General features: G+C 47.2%; 1 protein-coding gene across 1 annotated transcript; it reads right to left on the bottom strand.

Moving 5' to 3' along the window:
- Nucleotides 1–2,247: 2,247 nt before the first annotated feature.
- Nucleotides 2,248–26,090, bottom strand: stmnd1 (stathmin domain containing 1). The gene is made up of 6 exons (XM_078427006.1): nt 25,985–26,090; nt 20,567–20,729; nt 16,413–16,451; nt 6,631–6,788; nt 5,374–5,514; nt 2,248–2,616 (listed from the first exon to the last, which is right to left on the bottom strand). Exons 1-6 carry the CDS (start codon nt 26,060–26,062, stop codon nt 2,248–2,250), a joined length of 948 nt encoding a protein of 315 aa, XP_078283132.1. The 5' UTR covers nt 26,063–26,090.
- Nucleotides 26,091–27,005: the final 915 nt, after the last annotated feature.

The raw sequence follows: 27,005 nt of genomic DNA, 5'->3' as shown, positions 1-27,005 counted from the left end.
ATTAGGTAAGGGCATCATAATTTATGGATCCAATAGTCTTGAACGTTGTTTACTGGTTTTTATCTTGCACTAAATGTTATTCACGATATTCCCTTTATCATGCATCTGTACATGGTGGATGGCTCATTTGTAATCATATATTGTCTTTCCGCTGACTGGTTGGCACTCAATAGCTTTCCACTGTACCTCACAGTACGTGACAAAAAACTAATGCCTAATTCATTAAATTCACCAACAACTTCAACCCTGCCCTCAAATTCACTTGGACTCTCTCTGACACCTCTCTCCCCTTTCATGTTCTCTCTGTCTCCATCACAGGGGACAGACCATCCACTTGACCACTGCCACAAACCTACCAACCTCCACAGCTATCTGGACTGTACCTCCTCCCGCCCTGCCCATGCCAAAACTCTACCCCCTTACTCCCAATTTCTCCATCTCCGTCGCATCTGTTCCCAAGATGAGGGCTTTCCATTCTAGGAGATCCGTGATGTCCACTTTCTTTAGCAAATTTGGTTCCCCTCACCGCCCCGCTGTCAAATATGGTTGTCTCCTCTCATGGGGAGAAGGCAGGAGAATGGGGTAAGGAGGAGAGGTAGATCGGCCATGATTGAATGGCGGAGTAGACTTGATGGGCAGAATGGCCTAATTCTACCATTCATCATGACCTTATGACCCCCATCTTTTCTATGTCCCCTAGTATTGCTCTGGCTCCCCCTTTCCCCAGACGCAAGAAGGATAGAGTTCCCCTGGTCCTCAATCATAAGTTCATAGGTTCCAGGAGCAGAATTAGGCCATCCGGCCCATCGAGTCAACTCCGCCATTCAATCATGGCTGATCTATCTCTTCCCTCCTACCCCCTCTTCTCCTGCCTTCGCCCGACACACCTGACAGCCGAACCAATCAAAACACTGTCGAATATCGCCAGCCTCTGTATCCAACAAATCATTCCCCCCGATGTGATCCCACCACCAGACACATCTTCCCATCCCCACCCCTTCCCACCTTCTGCAGAGACCGCTCCCACCGCAACTCCTTGGTTCACTCATCCCTTCCCACTCAAACCGCCGCCTTGCCAGGTAAACATAGAAACATAGAAAATAGGTGCAGGAGGAGGCCATTCAGCCCTTCGAGACAGCACCGCCATTCATTGTGATCATCGTCCACAATCAATAACCTGTGCCTGCCTTCTCCCCATATCCCTTGATTCCACTAGCCCCCAGACCTCTATCTAACTCTCTCTTAAATCCATCCAGTGATTTGGCCTCCACTGCCCTCTGTGGCAGAGAATTCCACAAATTCACAACTCTCTGGGTGAAAAAGTTCCTTCTCACCTCAGTTTTAAATGGCCTCCCCTTTATTCTAAGACTGTGGCCCCTGGTTCTGGACTCGCCCAAATTTGGGAACATTTTTCCTGCATCTAGCTTGTCCAGTCCTTTTATAATTTTATATGTCTCTATAAGATCCCCTCTCATCCTTCTAAACTCCAGTGAATACAAGCTTAGTCCTTTCAATCTTTCCTCATATGACAGTCCCGCCATCCCAGGGATCAATCTCGTGAACCTACGCTGCACTGCCTCAATGACAAGGATGTCCTTCCTTGGCGGCACGGTGGCGCAGCGGTAGAGTTGTTGCCTTACAGCGAATGCAGCGCCGGAGACTCAGCATCCAGAGAATTGGCCTCCACTGCCTTCTGAGGCAGAGAGAATTCCACAGATTTACAACTCTCTGAGTGAAAAAAAATGTCCTCATCTCCGTTCTAAATGCGTTTACCCCTTATTCTTAAACTGTGGCCCCTGGTTCTGGACTCCCCCAACATCGGGAACATGTTTCCTGCCTTAGCGTGTCCAATTCCTTAATAGCCTTATATGTTTCAATAAGATACCCTCTCATCCTTCTAAATTCCAGTGTATACAAGCCAAGTTGCTCCAGTCATTCAACATAGTACAGTTGCTCGGATCATTCTTGTGTTGGAATACTTCTATCGTTTCTGCTTCTTTTGTGCCTCTTTGGGCAGGTTCATTGCCTTTGTAAAAGCCATAACATACTTAACATAAATTCAACAAAATCATCACGGACAACCTTTATTGACTCCGAATATTTTTTTTCTCACAATGAGATTTGTAGACTTTGGCAAATTCTTAGTATATGACAACGCAACGTGTTCAAAAGAAAAAAATAACAGCAACCCTCACCCCTCCCCACCCCACCCCCTCCCCCCCCCCTCCCCAGACACTAACGAGCAAGTCACTTGGCAATTGATACCGGATTTGTGAAGTCGGTCCAACTTTTGTTCAGAGTTATTTCTTCAGCTGGTGGTGCCACCAAATCATAGCCCTCATCCAATTCCAGCACCTTGCAGTTACCTTCACAATTAGCCTTGCTCCCTTGCTGGTTAGGTCCAGATCTACCATCCAGTTCGTCATTCCTGTCTTTTCCCTTCGGCCCCTCCTGCAATTGTTGCTGGAATTCCTTCTGCTGGATGGTGATCCTCTCATCGATTTCCTCCAAGGTCGCGTGTTCGGGAGCTGACGGCGTTTCAGTCGATTGGCCGTCCGTCGTCAACACTGAAGAATTAAACCTATTCAGTCTTTCCTTTAACTTGACTTCTTTCATCTAAAACAAACATTGCTTTTTGTTTTATTTATTAAGGCAAACACAAAGCTAGCATTCTACTTCTAGAGGGGCTAGAATATACACACACAAAAAAACCAGGGATGTAACGCTGAGGGGCTCTACAAGGCGCTGGTCAGGCCGCATTTGGAGTATTGTGAGCAATTTTGGGCACCCGTATCTGAGGAAGGATGTGCTGGCTCTGGAGAGGGTCCAGAGGAGGTTTACGAGAATGATCCCAGGAATGAGTGGGTTAACATATGATGAGAGTTTGTCAGCACTGGGCCTGTACTCGCTGGAGTTTAGAAGAATGAAGGGGGGACCTTCAGGAAGGACATGCTGGCATTGGAGAGGGTCCAGAGAAGATTTAAGAGAATGATTCGGGGGACGATTGAGTTACTGGTTGAGGAGGGTTTGATGGCACTGGGCTTGTACTCATTGGAGTTTAGAAGGATGAGTGGGGACCTCATTGAAACGTACCGAACAGCGAAAGGCCGGGATAGAGTGGATGTGGAGAGGATGTTTCCACTAGTGGGAGAGTCCAGGACCAGAGGTCACAGCCTCAGAATTAAAGGACATTCCAATAGGAAGGAGATGAGGGGGAATTTATTTCGTCAGAGGTTGGTGAATCTGTGGAATTCATTGCCTGTGGAGGCCAAGTCAATGGGTATTTTTAAGGCAGCGATAGATAGCTTCTTGATTAGTATGGGTGTCAGGGGTTATGGAGAGAGGCAGGAGAATGGGGTTGAGGGGGGAGAGATAGATCAGCCATGATTGAATGGCAGAGTGGACTTGATGGGTTGAATGGCCTAATTCTGCTCTTATCACTTATGAACTTCTGAACTTAAGTGCCAATGCCCTTCAAAATAATTTCCAATTTCACTTGGACTCCTTTAGCTCATACCTGCCAAATAAATATTTTGATTTCCCAGCCAAATTTCATGGGAAGGAATTCTGTTGACAGACTTTGATCGACTGGCAATGCAAAACCTGTGTGTGAATTCCCAGCAAACTCCTGGACAAACCATGATAAATATGCACCCATATCTTCACAGTAATATTCTCAGCAGAGGAAGTTGTCCAGCCGTAGCAATTAACTCTTTACAAAATCCCACAATTTAAACCACATTACTTTGTTTCTGTTTTTTTGGCATGCGAAGTGCAAAATGCCATATCGTTATTCATTCAAAGTCAGAGTGTAGAATCAAGGAACTGCAGACTCTAGTTTACCAAGGAAAGACACAAAACGCTGGAGTACCTCAGCGGGTCAGGCAGCAACTGAATGCATTCAAGAGAGAGATAGATAGAGCTCTTAAGGATAGCGAAGTCAGGGGGTATGGGGAGAAGGCAGGAACGGGGTACTGATTGAGAATGATCAGCCATGATCACATTGAATGGCGGTGCTGGCTCGAAGGGCCGAATGGCCTCCTCCTGCACCTATTGTCTATTGTCTATTGTCTATTGTCTATAACCCTGGAGAACATGGATAGGGGACGTTTCAAGTCGGGACCTTTTCTTCAGAGTCTTGATGGCACTGGACCTGTTTAGAAGGATAACGGGAGACCTCATTGAAACTTATCGAATAGTGAAAGGGCTGGATAGAGTAGATATGGAGGATGCTTCCACTAGCGGGACAGTGTAGGACCAGAGTCCATAGCTACCGAATAAAAGAATGTGCCATGAGAAAGGAAATAAAGAGGAATATCTTTAGTCAGAGGGTGGTGAACCTGTGGAATTCTTTGCCACAGACGTCTTTCATTAGATATTTTTAAGGCAGAGATTGACAGATTCTTGATCAGTATGGTTGTCAGGGGTTATGGGGAGAAGACAGGAGAATGGGGTTGAGAGTAGGGTTGCCAACTGTCCCGTATTAGCTGGGACATCCTGTATTTTGGGCTAAATTGATTTGTCCCATATGGGACCTACCTTGTCCCGTATTAGGCCCGGGGGGGCTGCAGGCCCGGACAGTGTAGGCCCGAACAGTGTAGGCCCGGGGGCCGCTGTAGGCCTGGACACTGTAGGCCCGGGAGCCGCTGTAGGCCCGGTCAGTGTAGGCTAACTAGGGTTGCCAACTGTCCTGTATTAGCCGGGTACATCCCGTATTTTGGGCTAAATTGTTTTGTCCCGTACGGGACCGCCCTTGTTCCGTATTAGGCCTGGGGGGCACTGTAGGCCCAGAAGCTGTAACCACCACTAGCCTCCCTATGATTTGTTTTAGAAAATCGCTGGCCGTTTGCTTTCCCAGGCTCATTTTGCATCCTTCAGTCTATGCACGGTCCACTGATGGCTTGATTCGAACGCGGCCCAGACAGTTCCAAACCCCCTGCACCCGGGATCCGGAGATTGCGTAACAACCCGCCTCCTGGCCCGGGCAGCCGCCATTGGTGGAGTGGGAGCACGTGGCCACTGGCTGGGTGAGGTCACGTGGGGCGCGGGGCGGTGACATCACCTTTTGTCCCTTACTTGGGAGTTAGAAAGTTGGCAACCCTAGTTGAGAGGAAAAGATAGATCAGCCATGATTGCATGGCGGAATAGACTAGGTGGGCAGAATGGCCTTATTCTCCTCCTAGAACTTGTGAAAGATTGAAACTGGAGCGCCTGGAGGAAATCCACGGGGAGCTCGTGTGAAATCTCCACGCGGACATTAGCCAGGATCGGGATCGAACCCGGGTCTCTGGCGCTATGAGGCGGCAGCTCTACCCCGTACTGGCCAAGCTGTGGTGAAAAATGACGACTTTCACATCCAGGATGTTACTTTACCTTTCTTCTGTCTTCGGCTGCCATCATTTTATTTTCTATTTCCTCTATCGTTATATTGTCTTGTTTAGTTGTTTCGATCCTTAACTTATCGAGTCGGGCTGGAAACTTCTTCAGGACTCCCTCGGTGGAATTCACATCAAACTGACTCAATAATAAACAAAATGGTCACCGGCAATGAATTTAAAGCGACTAAAATATTCTAGAGAAATCAATGTGCTGAGAAAATTAATTAAGTAAAATACAAGAGGAGAATATTGAAATCATGCAACAGTTCCTAATTAGAACTTAGAACAGTCATTGGAGACTCTCCAATGGAGAGTTTAATTTCATGCTCATGAGAGATAGGAGCAGAATCAGGCCATTCGGTCCATCAAGTCTACTCCGCCATTCATTCATGGCTTTTTCAGTCAGCGAGTTGTGAATCTGTGGAATTCTCTGCCTCAGAAGGCAGTGGAGGCCAATTCTCTGAATGCATTCAAGAGAGAGCTAGATAGAGCTCTTAAGGATAGCGGAGTCAGGGGGTATGGGGAGAAGGCAGGAACGGGGTACTGATTGAGAATGATCAGCCATATCACATTGAATGGCGGTGCTGGCTCGAAGGGTCGAATGGCCTCCTCCTGCACCTATTGTCTATTGTCTATTGATCTGCCTTTCCCTCTCAACCCCATTCTCCTGCCTTCTCCCCATAACCCCTGACACCTGTTCTAATCAAGCATCTATTAATCTCTGCCTTAAAAATATCCATTGACTTGGCCTACACTGCCACAACAAAAGCTTTTCACTGTACCTCGGTACATATGACAATAATAAACTAAACCAGTTAGATTTGGTTCCTAGGGCTAAAGGAATCAAGGGATATGGGGGAAAAGCAGGAACGGGGTACTGATTTTAGATGATCAGCCATGATCATATTGAATGGCGGTGCTGGCTCGAAGGGCTGAATGGCCTACTCCTGCATCTATTTTTCTATGTTTCTATGTTTCTAATCTGTGGCAATGAATTCCGCAGATTCACCACCCTCTGACTAGAAATCCCTCCTCATCCTTAATCGGTCTTTACCTTGCACTACAACTTATTGTCTTTATCCTGCATCTGTACACTGTGGACCGGCTCGTTTGCAATCACATACAGTCTTTCCGCTGACTGAATAGATGCAACAAAAAGCTTTTCACTGTTAACCCATGGCTACCGACGACATAGAAACCAATTAAATATTTGTTTCTGCTTCCACATATGGTAGATGGAAATAACATGTACCAGAATAGTGTGGACCTCGTGCCAGTCTTCATTGTGAGACTGATTTAGGATCCCTTGAATGAGAAGTTCTTGCAGAATCTCGGCAGACCTTGGTCTCTCCCTGATTTCATTTATTGGCCCGTTCTTCTTCAGTAAGCTGCTCGCAGTAAGTGCTAAATCTGGAGAAAGAAACACAGTGTCAGGGGGAACAAGATCAATCACTGCTCAACTTATTTCAGATGGGCCTGACGAGCTCTGCCCAGGACAGGATGGCCCTGCAGAGAGTAGTCCGTTCGGCAGAACGCACCATGGGAACTACACTCGTCCCCCTGCAGGACCTATATATCAGGAGGTGCAGATCCAGAGCAAGTAAGATCATGAGGGACCCCTACCACCCCAGTAACGGACTGTTCCAGATGCTACGATCAGGCAAACGCCTCCGCTGTCACGCTGTAAAAACGGAGACGATGAGACGGAGTTTCTTCCCACAGGCCATCAGGACTGTCAACTTTTATAACCCCAGAGACTAAATTTTTGTCTACACTATAGTAACTTATTAACTTTATTTATATGCTGTAACTGTAATTCTTTTTTGTGCACAACCCGCAGGCATTGCCACTTTCATTTCACTGCACATCGTGTATGTGTATGTGACAAATAAATCTGACTTGACTTGACTTGACTTGAACACTGGAGCTCAGGTGCAACAAAGCCCGGGTCTCTGGCGCTGTGAGGCAGCAACTCTACCAGCTACACCGAGGTGCAAAAAATAATCTTCCTTCAAATTCCTATCCAGCTTCCACGTGAATGTACGTTCCACGTGAACAGCATCTCATAGGGGGAAGTCTTTTAGGACCGAGATGAGAATGTTTTTTTTCACACAGAGAGTGGTGAATCTGTGGAATTCTCTGCCACAGAAGGTAGTTGAGGCCAGTTCATTGGCTATATTTAAGAGGGAGTTAGATGTGGCCCTTGTGGCTAAAAGGATCAGGGGGTATGGAGAGAAGGCAGGTACAGGATACTGAGTTGGATGATCAGCCATGATCATATTGAATGGCGGTGCAGGCTCAAAGGGCCGAATGGCCTACTCCTGCACCTATTTTCTATGTTTCTATGTTTCATCTTTCGCTTGGGCAGCTTACAGCCCAGTGGTATGAATATTGATTTATCTAACTATCAGGCATTCCCTCTCTCTCTCTATCCCTCCCCCACCCAAGTCACACCAGCTTCTCATTTTCACCCAACAAAAGGCTAACAATGGCCCGTGTCCTTTATAATCGTTACTTTTTTGCATCTCGTTCACTCATTCTTCTAACCCCCCTCTCTAACTCCAGGTCCCTCAGGTCGGCCGACTTGGGGCTACTCACTATCCCGCGGTCTAGGCTTAAGTTCAGGGGTGACCGCGCTTTTGCGGTTGCAGCTCCTAGACTGTGGAAAAGCATCCCTCTCCCCATCAGAACTGCCCCCTCCATCGACTCCTTTAAGTCCAGGCTCAAAACCTATTTCTACTCCCTAGCGTTTGAGGCTCATTGAGGAGGCGCTGTGAACTGTTTGCGTGCTACTGTATGTTTCATTTTTTCCCTTAGTACCTAATCAGATGTTCAGCACTTTGGTCAACGTGGGTTGTTTTTAAATGTGCTGTACAAATAAAATTGACTTGACTTGACTTGACTTGACATAGAAAATAGGTGCAGGAGTAGGCCATTTGGCATTTCGAGCCAGCACCGCCATTCAATACGATCATGGCTGATCATCCAAAATCAGTAACCTGTTCCGGCTTTTTCCCCGTATACCTCGATTCCCTTAGCCCTAAGAGCCGAATCTAACTCTCTCTCTCTCATCGTCGCCTATGTCTCTCGTTTCCCTTATCCCTAACCAGTCTGAAGAAGGGTCTTGACCCGAAACTTCACCCATTCCTTCTCTCCAGAGTTGCTGCCTGTCCCACCGAGTTGCTCCAGCATTTTGTGTCTATCTTCGGTTTAAAACGGCATCTGCAGTTCCTTTCCTCACAATGTTACACTTCCATCTGCCTCCACTATTATGCCTTGCAGACATGGATGGTATGTTGCATGAAATGCTTTTCTTTACATCACTTTTGCTTCTTTGGCAGATCACTTTCACAATCCATGCTCCCTTGTTTGGCCCTCCCGTCAATGGGACCAGTTTACCTCTATCCACGATTACTAGGTTACTAGGTACGAATTACTAGGTTAATTCCCGGAATGGCGGGACTATCATATGTTGAAAGACTGGAGCGACTAGGCTTGTATACACTGGAATTTAGAAGGGTGAGAGGAGACCTTATCGAAACGTATAAGATTATTAAGGGGTTGGACACGTTAGAGGCAGGAAACATGTTCCCAATGTTGGGGGAGTCCAGAACAAGGGGCCACAGTTTAAGAAAAAGGGGTAGGCCATTTAGAACTGAGATGAGGAAAACTTTTTCAGTCAGAGAGTTGTGAATCTGTGGAATTCACTGCCTCAGAAGGCAGTGGAGGCCAATTCTCTGAATGCATTCAAGAGAGAGCTGGATAGAGCTCTTAAGGATAGTGAAGTCAGGGGGTATGGGGAGAAGGCAGGAACGGGGTACTGATTGAGAATGATCAGCCATGATCACATAGAATGGCAATGCTGCCTCGAAGGGCCGAATGGCCTCCTCCTGCACCTATTGTCTATTGTCTATTGTCTATCACTGTTTCATCTACTCCATCAGATCCCTTCTCGACATGCTCTGTTCCATGGAGAAAACAAATCTCTAGTTGCTCCGGTTTGTTCACACAACTGAAATCTGTCATCCTTGGCATCTTTCACAAGTCCATAAGTCATAGGCAGCAGAATTTGGCCATTCGGCCCATCGAGTCCACTCCGCCATTCTTTCCCTCTCAACCCCATTCTCCTGCCTTCTCCCCATCACCCCTGACACCCGTACTAGTCAAGAACCGGTCAATCTGCGCCTTGAAAATACCCAATGACTTGGCCTCCACAGCCGTCTGTGGCAATGAATTCCACAGGCTCACCCCCCTCTGACTAAAGAAATTCCTCCTCTTCTCCTTTCCAAAGGAACGTCCTTTTATTCTGATGCTGTGCCCTTTGGTCCTAGTGGAAACGTCCTCTCCACAAGCCTTTCATTATCCGTTAAGTTTCAATGTGGTGTCCCTCTCTTCCTTCAAAACTATAGGGAGTACAGGCCCAGTGCAGTCAAATGCTCATCACATGTAAAACGAAACCATTCCCAGGATCGTTCTCCTAAACCTCCTCTGGACCCTCTCCAGCGCCAGCACATCCCTCGTCATGTGTGGGACCCAACACTGCTCACAACACTCCAAATGCGGTCTGACCAGAGCCTTATAACGCCGCGTCTTTCATAAGTTATAGGGGCAGAACTCGGCCCATCGAGTCTACACCGCCATTCAATCGTGGCTGATCTATCTTTCCCTCTCAACCCCATTCTCCTGCTTTCTCCCCAGAACCTTTGACTCCACTACCGATCAAGAATCTGTCAATCTCTGCTTTAAAAATACCTGTGTAAAAAAAAAACATGCAGATCTCTACCCCCTGCCCTTTAAGTCGTCTTCATAGCTTTCCTAAAATGTGTTTCCCAGAACTCCAGTTGTATCCAAGCCAGTGCTTCATAAAGATCCTCTTGCTCTCCATGCCTCTGATTATAAACCCCAGGATCCCGTGATTTTTTAAACAATTTCCCATTCCGCCCACTCAATGTCAACAAAGTGCATTTGTCCCAAGATCTCTCTGTTCTTGTACCTCATTTAGAATTTAGTCCGACGGTGATACTGCCTCTCTTTGTTCTTACTACTAAACTGTAAAGCTTTGCATTTTTCTGCATTGTTTTGTCTACCGTTATATCTACACTGTTATACCATATTATCAACCACTTCTACACTCAGGCGATAAGCATGTCTTGATCTTCAAGCGTAGTGTCGTAGAGTCACACAGCGTGGAAACAGGCTCTTCAGGCCCAACTTGCCCACACCGGTCAACATGTCCCATCTGTACTAGTCCCATCTGCCTGCGTTTGGCCCATATCCCTCTAAACCTGTCCTATGCATGTACCTGTCCAAATGTTTCTTAGAAAGTCTCAAGTTGGATGCAGGGTCTTGACCTGAAACGCCACCTATTCCTTTTCTCCAGAGATGCTGCCTGACCCGCTGAGTTACTCCAGCATTTTGCGTCTATCTTAAATGCGTCTTAAAGAAGTCTCAAGCAGTCTTCCAAATGTTGTTTCATTTTCATTTTCAGGAACTGTGGCCTTTAAAACCAAATCCAAGTGACTGATCTATATTGAAGAGAACCAATGATTTCTAGCACTCACCCCTGGAAGATTCCACTGTGTATCTCCATAACACCATAAGGTACAGGAGCAGAATTAGGCCATTTGGCCCATCGAGTCTGCTCCGCCATTCGATCGTGGCTGATCTATTATTCCTTCTCAACTCCATTTTCCTGCCTTCTCCCCGTAACCTTTGATGCCCTTGTTAATTAGGAACCTATTCACCGCCACTTAAAAAATATCATTGACTTGGCCTTGATTTCAGTACCAAAGAGGTACTGGTTTGTAGGTTAATTGGTGTCTGTAAATCACTCTTGGTGTGTAGGGAGTGGATTAGTTTAGTTTTGAGATACAGCACGGAAACAGGCCCTTCAGCCCAACGAGTCCGTGTCGTCCAGCAATTCCAGGACATTGACACTACCCTTCACACTAGGTACTAATCAAGAATCTATCAATCTCCACCTTAAAAATAACCATTGACGGCCTCCACAGTGTTCTGTGGCAATGAATTCCACAGGTTCACCATCATCTGGCTGAAGAAATTCCTCCTCACCTCCCTCCGGCCCTAAAGAACAACCATTCACTACTGCTCCAAACGTCTGTTATTTGGCCAATTTCATAAGCTTCATAAGTGAAAGGAGTAGGTTAGGCCATTCGGCCCATCAAATCTACTCCGCCATTCAACCATGGATGATCTATCTCATCCTTCTAACCCCTCATTCTCCTCCCTATAACCCCCAGCACCCCTAGTAATCAAGAATCTATCTATACCTGCCTTACAAATATCCATTGATGGCCTCCATAGCCGTCTCTGGCAATGAATTCCACAGATTCACCACCCTCTGACTAAAGAAATACCTCCTCATTTCCTTCCTAAAGGAACGTCCTTTAATTCCGAGGCTGTGACCTCTGGTCCTAGACTCTCCCACTGGTGGAAACATCCTCTCTGCATTCACTCTATCCAAGCCTTTCATCATTCAGTATGTTTCAATGAGGTCTCCCCTCATCCTTCTAAACTCCAGCAAGTACAGCTGTCAAACGCTCATCATATATGAACCCACGCATTCCTGGGATCATTCTTGTAAACCTCCTCAGGACCCTCTCCAGAGCCAGCACATCCTTCCTCAGATACGGGGCCCAAAATTGCTCACAACACTCCAAATGCGGTCTGTCCAGAGCCTTATAGAGCCTCAGCATTGCATCCCTGTTTTTGTATTCTAGCCCTCTTTAAATAAATGCTAGCATTGCGTTTGCCTTCCTTACTACCGATCTGATTGCAAATTAACTTTTTGGGAATCCTGCACCAGCACTCCCAAGTCCCTTTGCACCTCCGATTTCTGGATGCTCACCCCATTTAGAAAAAAGTCTACGCCTTTATTCCTACCACCAAAATGCATGACGACACATTTTGCTCTGCTGTATTCCATCTGCCACTTCTCTGCCCACTCTCCCAATCTGTCCTAATCCTTCTACAGTGTCCCTGCTTTCTCTAAACTACCTGCCCCTCCACCTATTTCCGTAACATCTGCAAACTTGGCCTCAAAGCCATTTATCCCCTCATCCAAATCATTAATATACTACGTGATGAGCAGCGCCCCCAGCACCGACCATCTCCACTAGTCACTGGCAGCCAAGCAGGAAAAGCCCCCTCTATTGCCACTCTTTGTCTTCTGCCATCCAGCCAACCTCCTATCCATGTTAGAATCTGCCCTTTGATACCATGGGCTCTCATCTTCTTTTGCATCCTCATGTATGACTCCTTATCAAAGGCTTTCTGAAAATCTAGGTAAACAACATCTGCTGACTCTCCTTTGCCTGCCTTGCTATTTACTTCCTCAAAGAATTCCAGCAGATTCTTCAGGCAAGACCTCCCCTTCACAAAACCATGCTGACTTTAGTTTAGTTTAGAGATACAGTGCGGAAACAGGCCCTTTCGGCCCACTGGGTCCGCGCCGTCCAGCGATTCCCACACACTAACACTATCCTATACCCACTAGGGCTAAATTTTAAATTGACCAAGCCAATTAACCTACATACCCGTACGTCTTTGGAGTGTGGGAGGAAACCGAGGATCTCGGAGAAAACCCACGCAGGTCACGGGGAGAACGTACAAACTCCGTACAGACGGCGCCCGTAGTCAGGATCGAACCTGAGTCCCCGGCGCTGCATTCGCTGTAAGGCAGCAACTCTACCGCTGCGCCTACTTTATTGTGAACTTCGAAGTACTCCAGCTTCCCACAATATTCCTGATTCCTATTTTAATCCATGGCTTCAATGATTTATGTGACCATTTATCAAAGGCTTTTGGAATCATTCACAAATAAATGGGTATGTAAGAAAATACATAATACCATTTGGCCCATCAAATCTGTGCTTATTGCACCAAATAAGTCTATTCCGTTGATAACAATGCTGAACCATCCTACCACAACCAGAGAGCAGTGCTGAAATACCATCTACCTCATTGGTGACCCTCGGACTATCCTTGATCGGACTTTGCTGGCTTAACCTTGCACTAAACGTCATTCCCTTATCATGTATCTGCACACTGCAAATGGCTCGATTATAACCATATATATTGTCTTTCCGCTGACTGGTTAGCACGCAACAATAGTTTTCCACTGTATCTCGGTACATGAGACATTAAACTAAATAAATTAAACTGAAAGATGTCAAACTAGATTCCACGATCCAACTATCCTTTAGCAGGTGAAGAAGGGAAGGACTCATTGGAAAATATTTTCAGCCTGACTCCAGGCACGCTTTTCACTGTACCTCAGTACATGTGACAATAGCAAGCCAAACTCAACACCAAAGGGGAGGGGATGGTGAGAGGGGGGGAGGGGGGAAAGGGGGGTTGAGGGGGGATGGAGTGTGAGAGGCGGGGGAGGTGGGGCGTGAGGGAGGGGAGGGTGCTACACCAATGCAGGAGAGCTTTGGGCCCAACGAGGCCACCCTGGTCTAGTACTTAATTAAATTACTGGTCCCCAATATCCAGAGAACACCACAATCTGCATCCACTCCTGAACTCTGTGACATGTCCCCATACTCACCATATCATGGCCTCATGCGATCCCTCATATGTAATCCCCCCCGCCCTACCACAGCATCCCCACACAATCTGCTCTGTTCCCTTCCCCCCCCTCCCCAGCCCATTCCCATCCCTTCCAAAAAAAATCACAAAAAGACTAGAGACAACCTTGAGCAGCGTAATCAAGGACCAGTCGCACCCCGGCCACTCCCTCTTCTCCCCTCTCCCATCGGGCAAAAGGTACAGAAGTGTGAAAACGCACACCTCCAGATTCAGGGACTGTTTCTTCCCAGCTGTTATCAGGCAACTGAATCATCATCCAGAGAGCAATCCTGAACTACCATCTACCTCATTGGTGACCCTTGGACTATCTGATCGGACTTTGCTGCCTTTACCTTGCACTAAACGTTGTACCATGTATCTGTACACTGTAAAGGGCTCGATTGTAATCATGTGTTGTCTTTCCGCTGACTGGATAGCACGCAACAGAAGCTTTCTGCTGTACCTCGGTCGGTACACATGACAATCAACTAAGCTGAAACTGAACTTAACGAACCCCAGTCCATCTCAGAGAAGTTGATGTTAGGTCCACACCTTTACACTCGATCAGGTCTGTGGTCTGTCTCAGGAAAGGAGAACTGGGGATAGGCACAAAAAGCTGGAGTACCTCAGCGGGACAGGCAGCATCTCTGGAGAGAAGGAATGGGTGACGTTTCAGGTCGAGACTGCCTGCCTGGCCCCCTGAGTTACTCCATCTTTTTGTGTCTATCTTCGGTTTAAATCAGCATCTGCAGTTCCTTCCTACAAAGGAGAACTGGGCACTGTTTCACTTGCACTCTCCTGCAACCGAGTTTTGATGTAATGGCGTACACCAAGAAGAAAGGTCCTGACCCGAAACGCCACCCATCCATGTTCTCCAGAGATGTTGCCTGACCTGCTGAGTTACTCCAGCACCCTGTGAAACGCCACCCATCCATGTTCTCCAGAGATGTTGCCTGACCTGCTGAGTTACTCCAGCACCCTGTGAAACGCCACCCATCCATGTTCTCCAGAGATGTTGCCTGACCTGCTGAGTTACTCCAGCACTCTGTGAAACGTCATCTATCCATGTTCTCCAGAGATGCTGCCTGACCCGCTGAGTTACTCCAGCATTTTGGAACAAACTACTTCAAGCTAGAGGGTACAGGATTTAGTGAGAGGGGAAAGATTGAAAATGGACCTTTTTCACAACATTTAAGACACACAGACAGCTACATGGATGGGAAAGGTTTGGAGGGATGTGGGCTTTGTAATATGTTGGAATATTCCAACTTCAAAGTTGAATATAATTCTGATACTACAATGTGCATATAGAGTCTTAGTCATAGAGTTATCCAGCATGAAAAGGGACCCTTCGGCCCAGAGGGGCCTTGCTATCATACATAGAAACATAGAAAAATAGGTGCAGGAAAAGGCCTTCGGCCCTTCGAGCCAGCACCGCCATTCAATATGATCATGGCCGATCATCCAAAATCAGTTCCCTGGTCCTGGTTTCTCCCCATATCCCTTAATTCCTTTAGCCCTAAGAGCTAAATCTAACTCTCTCTTGAAAACATCCAGTGAATTGGCCTCCACTGCCTTCCGTGGCAGATTCACAACTCTCTGGTTGAAATAGTTTTTCCTCATCTCAGTCCTAAATGGCCTAGGCCTTATTCATAAACTGTGTGACCCCCTGGTTCTGGACTCCCCCCAACATCAGGAACATTTTTCCTGCATCGAGCCTGTCCAATGCTTTAAGAATTTTACATGTTTCTATAAGATCCATTACAATCACAACATACATACATTATAATCGTTCCACTCTTTTAAATCCTTATTTATCCTTTATCCTTCATCTGTGGATGGCTTAATTGGAAGCATGTATAGTCTTTTCTTTGGCTGGTTAGCACACAAACAAAAGCCTTTCACTGTACCTCAGTACACACGACAAAAATAAACTAAACGGTATGAGTATTGATTTCTCTAACAAAGTAACCCTTGCATCCACTCTATCTCCATCCCTCCCCCACCCTAGTCATCATACTAGTTTCACTGTCGTTCTATTGTTTTCCGTTGTCTGTATAACTCGTTATCACTCAGCCCACAGCCAACAATGGATCATTGTGGGCTTCACCTTTCCTTGATCATTGTTACTCTCTGCAAATCTTTCATTCGTTTCTTTTATAATCTCTCTATGTCACTGTCTATATCTCTTGTCTCCCTTCTCCTTGACTCTCAGTCTGAAGAAGGGTCTCGACCCAAAACGTTACCTATTCCTATTCTCCGGAGATGTTGCCTGACCCGCTGGGTTACTCCAGCTTTTTGTTTCTATCTAAACTAAAAACAACTTGTCCAAAGATGCCCCATCTCTACGCTGGTCTCGTTTGGCTACCTTTGGCCTAAATCCCTCTAAACTTTGCCTATCCATGTAGCTGTCAAAGTGTCTTTTAAATGCTAATATCGTACCTTGGTCAATTACTTCCTCTGGCAGCTCGTTCCATATGTCTATGGAAAATGGAAGGCATCGAATCAAATGGAAGGAAGCACTAAATATCTTATATGTTTAAGCATAAGTAAAATTAACATCTACAGTGGGCTGAATCTCGAATTAGGTGCCCAGTTTTGGACACCACATCTCATAGAAATATAGAAGCATAGAAAATCGGTGCAGGAGTGGGCCATTCGGCCCTTTGAGCTAGCACCGCCATTCAATATGATCACGGCTGATCATCCATAATCAGTACTCTGTTCCTGCTTTCTCCCCATATCCCTTGATTCCGTTAGCCCTAAGAGCTTCATCTAACTCTCTCTTGATTACATCCACTGAATTGGCCTCCACTGCCTTCTGTGGCAGAGAATTCCACAGATTCACAATTCTCTGGGTGAAAAAGTTTTTCCTCATCTCAGTCCTAAAGGGTGACACCCTGGTTCTGGACTCTCCCAACATGGGGACCATTTTTGCTGCATCTATCCTGTGGCCCTGAAGAATTTTATATGTTTCTATAAGATCCCCTGTCATCCTTCTAAATTCCAGTGAATATAAGCCCAGGCGATCCATTCTTTCATCATATGTCAGTCCTGCCATCCCGGGAATTAACCTGGTGAACCTACGCTGCACTCCCTCAATAGCAAGAATGTCCTTTCTCAAATTATGAGACCAAAACTGCACACAGTACTCCAGGAACACAATACTCCAACTAGGTAATATTGAAGAAACTTCAGACGGCTGGTTTACCAAGTAGAGACACAAAGTGCAGGAGTAACTCAGCGGTTCAGGCAGCATCCCTGGAGGTCATGACAGGTAACGTTTCGGGTCGGGACCCTTCTTCAGGCTCAGGAAGTATTGGGCTTGGAGTGGGTGTAGCATGGCTAGCGGTAGAGTTGCTGCCTTACAGCACCAGAGACCCAGGTTTGATCCTGACCACGGGTGCTGTCTGTAAGGAGTTTGTACAGACTCACCACCCTCTGACTAAAGAAATTCCTCCTCATCACCTTTCTAAAGGTACGTCCTTTTATTCTGAGGCTTTGGCATTCTGAAGCATCTCTGGAAGAAAAAGGACAGGTGACTTTTCGGGCCAGACCAAAGTAGGGCCAGCAACAGATGACCAAAGAAGGGTGGAGCCCACAATGGTCCATTGTTGGCCGGGGAAGAGGTAATGACGTAGGGGATACAGGGATGCGAACAGTGGAACTAGCAGGATGACTCGGATGGGGAAGAGAGGGAATGCAGGGGTGCCTTGATCAGGTGACATAAGCACTTCACAAGGCAAGGAAAAATGATCTGTCTCAGCTATTAACCACTACCTCAGCAATTATGATCTTCCATGGAGGAATTCAATTTAGTTTTTTTACTTTAGTTTAGAGAAACAGCGTGGAAACAGGCCCTTCAGCCCATCGAGTCCACACCGACCAGCGATCCTGCCCGCACACTAACACTATCGTTCATACACACACTAGGGACAAGTTACAATTTTACCAAAGCCAATTAACCTACAGACCTACAATTAACCTGCACGTCTTTGGAGTGTGGGAGGAAAGCGGAGCGCCCGGAGAAAACGCACGCTGGTCACGGGGAGAACGTACGCTCATGTTCCAATGGTTCCGACCCAAGACGTCACCTATCAATGCTCTCCAGAGATGCTGCCTGACCCGCTGAGTTACTCCAGCACTCTGTGAAACGTCACCTATCCATGTTCTCCAGAGATGCTGCCTGACCTGCTGAGTTACTCCAGCACTCTGTGAAACGTTACCTATCCATGTTCTCCAGAGATGCTGCCTGACCTGCTGAGTTACTCCAGCACTCTGTGAAACGTTACCTATCCATGTTCTCCAGAGATGCTGCCTGACCCGCTGAGTTACTCCAGCACTCTGTGAAACGTCACCTATCCATGTTCTCCAGAGATGCTGCCTGACCCGCTGAGTTACTCCAGCACTCTGTGAAACGTCACCTATCCATGTTCTCCAGAGATGCTGCCTGACCTGCTGAGTTACTCCAGCACTCTGTGAAACGTCACCTATCCATATTCTCCAGAGATGCTGCCTAATCCGCTTCTGTCCTCGTTTTATGGCCCTCTGTCTCCTTGCATTGGGTCCAGAACCCGTTGCATTGGCTCCCCCGTTGGGGGAGTCCAGAACAAGGGGCCACAGTTTAAGAATAAGGGGTAGGCCATTTAGAACTGAGATGAGGAAAAAAAAATTCAGTCAGAGAGTTGTGAATCTGTGGAATTCTCTGCCTCAGAAGGCAGTGGAGGCCAATTCTCTGAACGCATTCAAGAGAGAGCTAGATAGAGCTCTTAAGGATAGGGGAGTCAGGGGGTATGGGGAGAAGGCAGGAACAGGGTACTGATTGAGAATGATCAACCATGATCACATTGAATGGCGGTGCTGGCTCGAAGGGCCGAATGGCCTCCTCCTGCACCTATTGTCTATTGTCTATTGTCCCATCCCCCTGCCCTATTAGTTTAAACGTGACCTTTCCTGCACTCTCTTTCCCGTTAACTGCACGCATACACGTCCATGCTGTTGACTCCACCCCCCCACTGTTTAGTTTAAACCCACCCGTGTAACACTAGCAAACCTGCCTGCCAGAATAAATCTTTTCCCCTTCACCTTGAACCTCTGTCCTCTGTTCCTCGATTCCCTTACTCTGGGCAAGAGATTCTTTGCATCTACCCGATCTATTCCTCTCATGATTTTATATACCTCAATAAGATTTCCCCTCATCCTGCGCTCCATGGAATAGAGACCCAGCCTATCATATCATATCATATATATACACCCGGAAACAGGCCTTTTCGGCCCTCCAAGTCCGTGCCGCCCAGTGATCCCCGTACATTAACACTATCCTACACCCACTAGGGACAATTTTTACATTTACCCAGCCAATTAACCTACATACCTGTACGTCTTTGGAGTGTGGGAGGAAACCGAAGATCTCGGAGAAAACCCACGCAGGTCACGGGAGAACGTACAAACTCCTTACAGTGCAGCACCTACTCAACCTCTCCCAATAGCTCACACCCTCTAGTCCTGGTAGGATAGTGTAAGTGTGCGGGGATCACTGGTCGGCGCGGACTCGTTGGGCCGAAAGGCCTCTTTCCGCGCCATATCTTTAAATGAAGCTAAAAGTCAGAATTTCATTGTTCTATTGCTGGAACATAACAATTAAACACCCTTGACTCTTGACTATTCACAAACCATTGGTGTGTACTTCAGAAGTATAAGCTCGAAAGGGTTCAGAGAAGATTTACGAGGATGTTGCCAGGCCTAGAGGGTGTGAAGTATAGGGAGAGGTTGAGCAGGCTGGGTCTCTATTCCATGGAGTGCAGGAGGATGAGGGGAGATCTTACAGAGGTGTATAAGATCATGAGAGGAATAGATCGGGTAGATGCACAAAGTCTCTTGCCCAGGGTAGGAGAATCGAGGACCAGAGGACATAGGTTCAGGATGAAGGGGAAAAGATTTAATAGGAATCGGAGGGCTAACCTTTTCCACACAAAGGGTGGAAGGTGTATAGAACAAGCTGCCAGAGGAGGTAGTTGAGGCTGGGACTATCCCAACGATTAAGAAACAGTTGGACAGGTACATGGATAGGACAGGTTTAGAAACATAGAAACATAGAAAATAGGTGCAGGAGTAGGCCATTCGGCCCTTCGAGCCTGCACCGCCATTCAATATGATCATGGCTGATCATCCAACTCAGTATCCCGTACCTGCCTTCTCTCCATACCCCCTGATCCCTTTAGCCACAAGGGCCACATCTAACTCCCTCTTAAATATAGCCAATGAACTGGCCTCAACTACCTTCTGTGGCAGAGAATTCCACAGACTCACCACTCTCTGTGTGAAGAAATGTTTTCTCATCTCGGTCCCAAAAGACTTCCCCCTTATCCTTAAGCTGTGACCCCTGGTTCTGGACTTCCCCAACATCGGGAACAATCTTCCCGCCTCTAGCCTCTCCAAGGAGGGATATGGACCAAGCGCAGGCAGGTGGGACTCGTGTAGCAGGGACATTGTTGGCCGTTGTGGGCGAGTTGGGCCGAAGGGCCTGTTTCCACACTGTATCACTCTATGACTCTACAACACCTTCCAGTCATCACATTAACGGGATCACTCCTTACCATCATTAAATCCATTTCGCAGTACCGTCCCATTTGGTTTCCTTAAAGGTGGCAAAGACTGCTGCACTGCTCCGGGTAACGTTATTAACTCTTCCTCTGACACTCTGCATCGAGGTAAATCATCAGCTACATTCAGTTTGCTGCTTATCTTACTGTTCTTAACCTAAAAGGGGAAAATAAAAGATTTTGTTTCAATTCATGCAGTTGTTCTCAAAGCATTTTCTTGCACATTAAACTTTTCTAACTTGCACTGCCAATACCTATGACAACACAAAAAGCTGGAGTAACTCAGCGGGACTGGCAGCATCGCTGGAGAGAAGGTATGGACGACGTTTCGGGTCGAGACCCTTCTTCAGACTCTGGGACCAGAGACCGATTTGGAACTGTCGACATTCCCATCATGTTTTGTAAGTTCATAAGTTCATAAGTGATAGGAGCAGAATTAGGCCATTCGGCCCATCAAGTCTACTCCACCATTCAATCATGGCTGATCGATCTCTCTTTCCTAACCCCATTCTCCTGCCTTCAATCAACTTTTGATTCTGTGCCTTTGTTTGGCCCATATCCCTCTAAACCTGTCCAATCAATGTACCTATCTGAATGATTCTTAAACATTGCACATACCTCCTCCGGCAGCTCGTTCCATACCGCCACCACCCTTTGTGAAAAACGGTTACCCCTCAGGTTCCCCATTAAATCTCTCTCACCTCACCCGAAACAATAGACAATAGGTGCAGGAGGAGGCCATTCAGCCCTTCGAGCCAGCACCGCCAGAAACCTATGACCTCTGATTCTCGATTCAAAACTCTGGACAAAATACCCGATCTATACCTCTCACGGTTTTGTACACCACCTCTACAAGATCACCCCTCATCAGTTGTAGCAACAAGGGACTGGAGATGATGGTTACAAAAGGACACAAAGTGCTGGAGTAACTCAGCGGGTCAGGCAGCATCTCTGGAGAACATGGATAGGTGACATTGGGGGTAGGAAGGAACCGCAGATGCTGGTTTAAACTGAAGATAGACACAAAATGCTGGAGTAACTCAGCGGGACAGGCAGCAGCATCTCTGGAGAGAAGAAATAGGGTGACATTTCTGATTTTATCACTTCCGGCTGACTGCCTTCCACGGCCTCCGACCTTATCGTTTCGCAGCCCCTCACGGCCCGGTTTTACCTTCTCCCCAAAATCCACAAACACAACTGCCCTGGCAGACCCATCGGTTCTGCCCGCTCCTGTCCCACTTCGACTACATCCTATCCCCTCTGGTCCAATCTCTCCCGACCTTTGCCCAAGATACCTCACACGCCCTAGTCTGACGAAGGGTCTCGACCCGAAACGTCACCCATACCTTCTCTCCAGAGATGCTGCCGGTCCCCGCTAGGTGACATTAGGCTGGATAGGTCTGAAGAAGGGTCTCCACCCTTTAGAGTCCATTATAAAGGATGATGTTATGGAGTACTTAGAAGTTCACGATAAAACCGGCCAAAGTTAGCAAGGCTTTGTGAAGGGGAGGTCTTGCTTGACACATTTGTTGGAATTCTTGAAGAAGTAAATAGCAGGACAGACAAAGGGGAGTCAGTAGATGTTGTTTACTTAGATTTTCAGAAAACCATTGATAAGGTGCCACACATTCAGCTGCTTAGGAAGATGACAGCCCACGGTATCAAAGGGCAGATACTAGCATGGATAGCAGGTTGGCTGGACGGCAGAAGCCAAAGAGTGGCAATAAAGGGGGCTTTTCCTGCTTGGCTGCCAGTGACTAGCGGAGTTCCGCAGGGCTCGGTGCTGGGGCCGCTGCTCGTCACGTTGTACATTAATGATTTGGACGAGGGGATTGGAGGCTTTGTGGCAACGTTTACGGATGATACGGAAATAGGTGGAGGGGCAGGTAGTGTAGAGAAAGCAGGGACTCTGCAGAAGGGTCTCGACCCGAAACGTCACCCATTCCTTCTCTCCCGAGATGCTGCCTGACCTGCTGAGTTACTCCAGCATTTTGTGAATAAATCTGCAGAAGGACCTGGACAGGTTGGGAGAGTGGGCAGAGAAGTGGCAGATTGAGTATCATGTAGCAAAGTGTGGAATCATGCATTTTGGTAATAATGAATAAAGGCATAGACTATTTTCTAAATGGGGTGAGAATCCAGAGATCGGAGGTGCAAAGGGACTTGGGAGTCCTGGTGCAGGATTCCCAAAAAGTTAATTTGCACGTCGAATCGGTAGTAAAGAAAGCAAACTCGCTGCTAGCATTTATTTCAAGAGGGCTTGTATACAAAAACAGGGATGTAATGCTGAGGCTCTATAAGGTGCTGGTAAGGCCGCATTTGGAATATTGTGAGCAATTTTGGGCACCATATCTGAGGATGTGCTGGCTCTGGAGAGGGCCCAGAGGAGGTTTACGAGAATGATCCCAGGAATGAGTGGGTTAACCTATGATGAGCGTTTGTCGGCACTGGGCCTGTACTCGCTGGAGTTTAGAAGAATGACGGGGGACCTCACTGAAATATATAGAATAGTGAACGGCTTGGATAGAGTGTATAGTTTTAGTACTTTGTGCATACTACACTGTAACATAAGCCACAGATTAAGAATAGGGGGTAGGCCATTTAGAACGGAGACGAGGAAAAACTTTTTCAGTCAGAGAGTTGTAAATCTGTGGAATTCACTGCCTCAGAAGGCAGTGGAGGCCAAGTCTCTGACTGCATTCAAGAGAGAGCTACATAGAGCTCTTAAGGATAGCGGAGTCAGGGGAGAAGGCAGGAACGGGGTACTGATTGAGAATGATCAGCCATGATCACATTGAATGGTGGTGCTGGCTCGAAGGGCCGAATGGCCTCCTCCTGCACCTATTGTCTATTGTCTATTGCCTAATACCAAACTACATCCACAGCACCACTCACAATTACACCGATCAGCTAAAACATTATGACCTGATGAGCCAAAACATTATGACCACCTGGCTAATATGCTGTTGGTCCTCCGTGTGCAGCCCCATACGCAGCAGGGTGCGATGCACTGTGTATTGTGACACATTCCTCCCGTGACCACCATTAAAAAATTTTGTGACTTGTGCCACAGTCGACCTTCTGTCAGTTCGGACCAGACGGGATAGCCTTCGTTGCCCTCACGCATCGATGAGCCTTGGGCGCCCAACACCCTGCCTGTCGCTGGTTTGTGGTTTGTCCCTCCTCGGACCACTGTCGGTAGGTACTCACCACTGCTGACCGGGAGCACCCCACAAGCCTTGCCGTTTCAGAGATGCTCTGACCCAGTCGTCTGGCCATAACAATTTGGCCCTTGTCAAAGTCGCTCAGGTCTTTACTCCTGCCCATTTCTCCTGCATCCAACACATCAACTTGAACTGACTGTTCACTTGCTGCCTAATATATCCCACCCCTTGACAGGTGCCACTGTAACAAGATAATCAGTGTTATTCCCTTTGCCTGTCAGTGGTCATAATGTTTTGGCTGATCGGTGCATCATAGCATAGTGACTGCTCTCTGGATCTTTCATCCACAATCTCCATGGGAAATCAATATTAAAGCATACACTTATCTACAAAGATTCAAATACATGTACAATAGAAACACCCACACACTTTATGCCCTAACATTACTAATACCAAAGATAGACACAAAAAGCTGGAGTAACTCAATGGGTCTGGCAGCATCTCCATTCCCTTTCTCCAGAGATGCTGTCTGTCCCGCTGAGTTACTCCAGCTTCACAAGTTCACAAGTTTTCGGAGTAGAATTAGGCCATTCGGCCCATCGAGCCCACTCTGTCATTCAATCATGGCTGATCTCTGCCTCCTAATCCCATTTTCCTGCCTTCTCCCCATAACGCGTTCAAATCAAGAATTTGTCCATCTCTGCCTTCAAAATATCCAGCGACTTGGCCTCCACAGCCCTCTGTGCCAATGAGTTCCACAGATTAACTACCCTTGGACTAAAGAAGTTCCTCCTCACCTCCTTTCCAAAAGAGTGTCCTTTAATTCTGAGGCTGTGACCTCTGGTCCTAGACTCTCCCGCCAGTGGAAACATCGCTGATCTATCTGTCTCTCATAACCCCATTCTCCTGCCTTCTCCCCATAAGCCTTGACACCTGTTCTAATCAAGAATTTGTCTATCTCTGCCTTAAAAATATTCATTGACTCAGTCTCCACAGCACTGTGGCAATGAATTCCACAGATTCACCACCCTCTGACTAAAGATATTTCTCCTCATCTCCTTCCTAAACGAGCGCCCTTTAATTCTGAGGCTGTGACCTCTGGTCCTAGACTCTCCCACCAGTGGAAACATCCTCTCCACATCCACTCTATCCAGGCCTTCCCATTATTCTGTAAGTTTCAATGAAGTCCCCCCTTAACCTTCCAAACTCCAGCGAGTACAGGCCCAGTGCCGGCAAACGCTCATCATAAGTTAACCCACTCACTCCTGGAATCATTCTTCGGTGGAAACCATCATTTGCAGTTGCCTTCCTACACATTAAGTAACACCAAACTACTACACAACATCTCTCACGTGCATTATCGGGACCTCTCTTCTCAAATCTTCCCATCTTCAAAGGAATTTAATACTAAATCATGCGCTTATACAGATCCACAGAGAAAGATGCAGATACAGGAGCAAAGAGGTCCTTCTACAGTTGCACAGGGCCCTAGTGAGAACGCACCTGGAGTACTGTGTACAGTTTTGGTCTCCAAATTTGAGGAAGGATATTCTTGCTATTGAGGGCGTGCAGCGTAGGTTCACGAGGTTAATTCCCGGAATGGCGGGACTGTCATATGTTGAAAGACTGGAGCGACTAGGCTTGTATACACTGGAATTTAGAAGGATGAGAGGGGATCTTATCGAAACGTATAAGATTATTAAGGGGTTGGACACGCTAGAGGCAGGAAACATGTTCCCAATGTTGGGGGAGTCCAGAACCAGGGGCCACACAGTTTAAGAATAAGGGGTAGGCCATTTAGAAAGGAAATGAGGAAAAACTTTTTCAGTCAGAGAGTTGTGAATCTGTGGAATTCTCTGCCTCAGAAGGCAGTGGAGGCCAATTCTCTGAATGCATTCAAGAGAGAGCTAGATAGAGCTCTTAAGGATAGCGGAGTCAGGGGGTATGGGGAGAAGGCAGGAACTGATTGAGAATAATCAGCCATGATCACATTGAATGGCGGTGCTGGCTCGAAGGGCCGAATGGCCTCCTCCTGCAGCTATTGTCTATTGACTTGATACATCTACAGTACACCACAGCTATGTGCATCTAGCAATCTCCTCGTGAAACACAAAAAAAAACCATTGACTTGGCCTCCACAGCCAAAAGCACAGACGAAATCCTCGTAATATGGCCATTGCATCTCAACCATTAAAGAGGTTGCAAAAAAAACATTTTGCAGGTTTGGTCCGGGGCACCGGTCGGTCACCTTGCGTTTACTTTCCAGGTTGTCGTCTGCGCCGTCCTCGGGTTGAGTGGAAACATCTCTGGAGATGCCGCAGCCCATTGCAACTCCTCTCTCCTGCACTTCACCTGCGAGCTATCGTTACAGTCGCGTCCCCTGTCCCCAGTCCCCGGTCCACAGTCCACAGTCCACAGTCCCCACAGTCGCAGCCCTCGTCCCGACCTGCTCACCCATTGTGAGGTTGCCCCGGACTCCACCGTTACCATAGCGCGTTGCTACTACAATACCACACACGTCAGTCTGGCCAGATCCGACCTGGGCACACAAAAGTGCTGGAGTAAACTCTCTCCAGTGGGTGGTCAGGCAGCATCCCTGGGGGGAAAATGGTGTTGTTTCTCCACTAGTCCAGGACTACAGGTCAACATGCCTCAGAATTACAGGAGGTTCCTTCAGGAAGGAGACGAGGAGGAATTTCTTTAGTGGTGAATTCTTTAGTGGTGAATTCTTTAGTGGTGAATTCATTGCCACAGAAGGCAACAGGATAGCGGAGTCAGGGGGTATGGGGGAGAAGGCAGGAACGGGGGTACTGATTGAGAATGATCAGCCATGATCACGTTGTATGGCGGTGCTGGCTCGAAGGGCCGAATGGCCTCCTGCCCTTCGAGCCAGCACCGCCATTCAATGTGATCATGGCTGATCATTCTCAATCAGTACCCCATCCCTGCCTTCTCCCCATACCCCCTGACTCCGCTATCCTTAAGAGCTCTATCCAGCTCTCTCTTGAATGCATTCAGAGAATTGGCCTCCACTGCTTTCTGAGGCAGAGAATTCCACAGGTTCACAACACTCCGACTGAGAAAGTTTTTCCTCATCTCAGTTCTAAATGGCCTACCCCTTATTCTTAAACTGTGGCCCCTTGTTCTGGACTCCCCCAACATTGGGAACATGTTTCCTGCCTCTAATGTGTCCAACCCCTTAATAATCTTATACGTTTCGATAAGATCTCCTCTCATCCTTCTAAATTCCAGTGTATACAAGCCTTGTC

The sequence above is a fragment of the Rhinoraja longicauda genome, chromosome 2, assembly GCF_053455715.1.
Source record: "Rhinoraja longicauda isolate Sanriku21f chromosome 2, sRhiLon1.1, whole genome shotgun sequence".
NCBI classification, from domain to species: domain Eukaryota; kingdom Metazoa; phylum Chordata; class Chondrichthyes; order Rajiformes; family Arhynchobatidae; genus Rhinoraja; species Rhinoraja longicauda.
Note: the sequence above shows the minus strand (reverse complement) of the source record. Positions and strands in the feature narration are given on the sequence as shown.

What these genes read in the sequence shown, in the direction of transcription:
- stmnd1 (XM_078427006.1), bottom strand. Translation starts at nt 26,062, where the DNA reads ATGGGCTGCGGCATCTCCAGAGATGTTTCCACTCAACCCGAGGACGGC. An exon ending in ACGAGGTCCACACTATTCTG is followed by an intron (nt 5,515 to 6,630) that starts GTACATGTTATT and finishes TTATTGAGTCAG; the next exon opens with TTTGATGTGAATTCCACCGA. An exon ending in CAGCCGAAGACAGAAGAAAG is followed by an intron (nt 2,617 to 5,373) that starts GTAAAGTAACAT and finishes TGTTTGTTTTAG; the next exon opens with ATGAAAGAAGTCAAGTTAAA.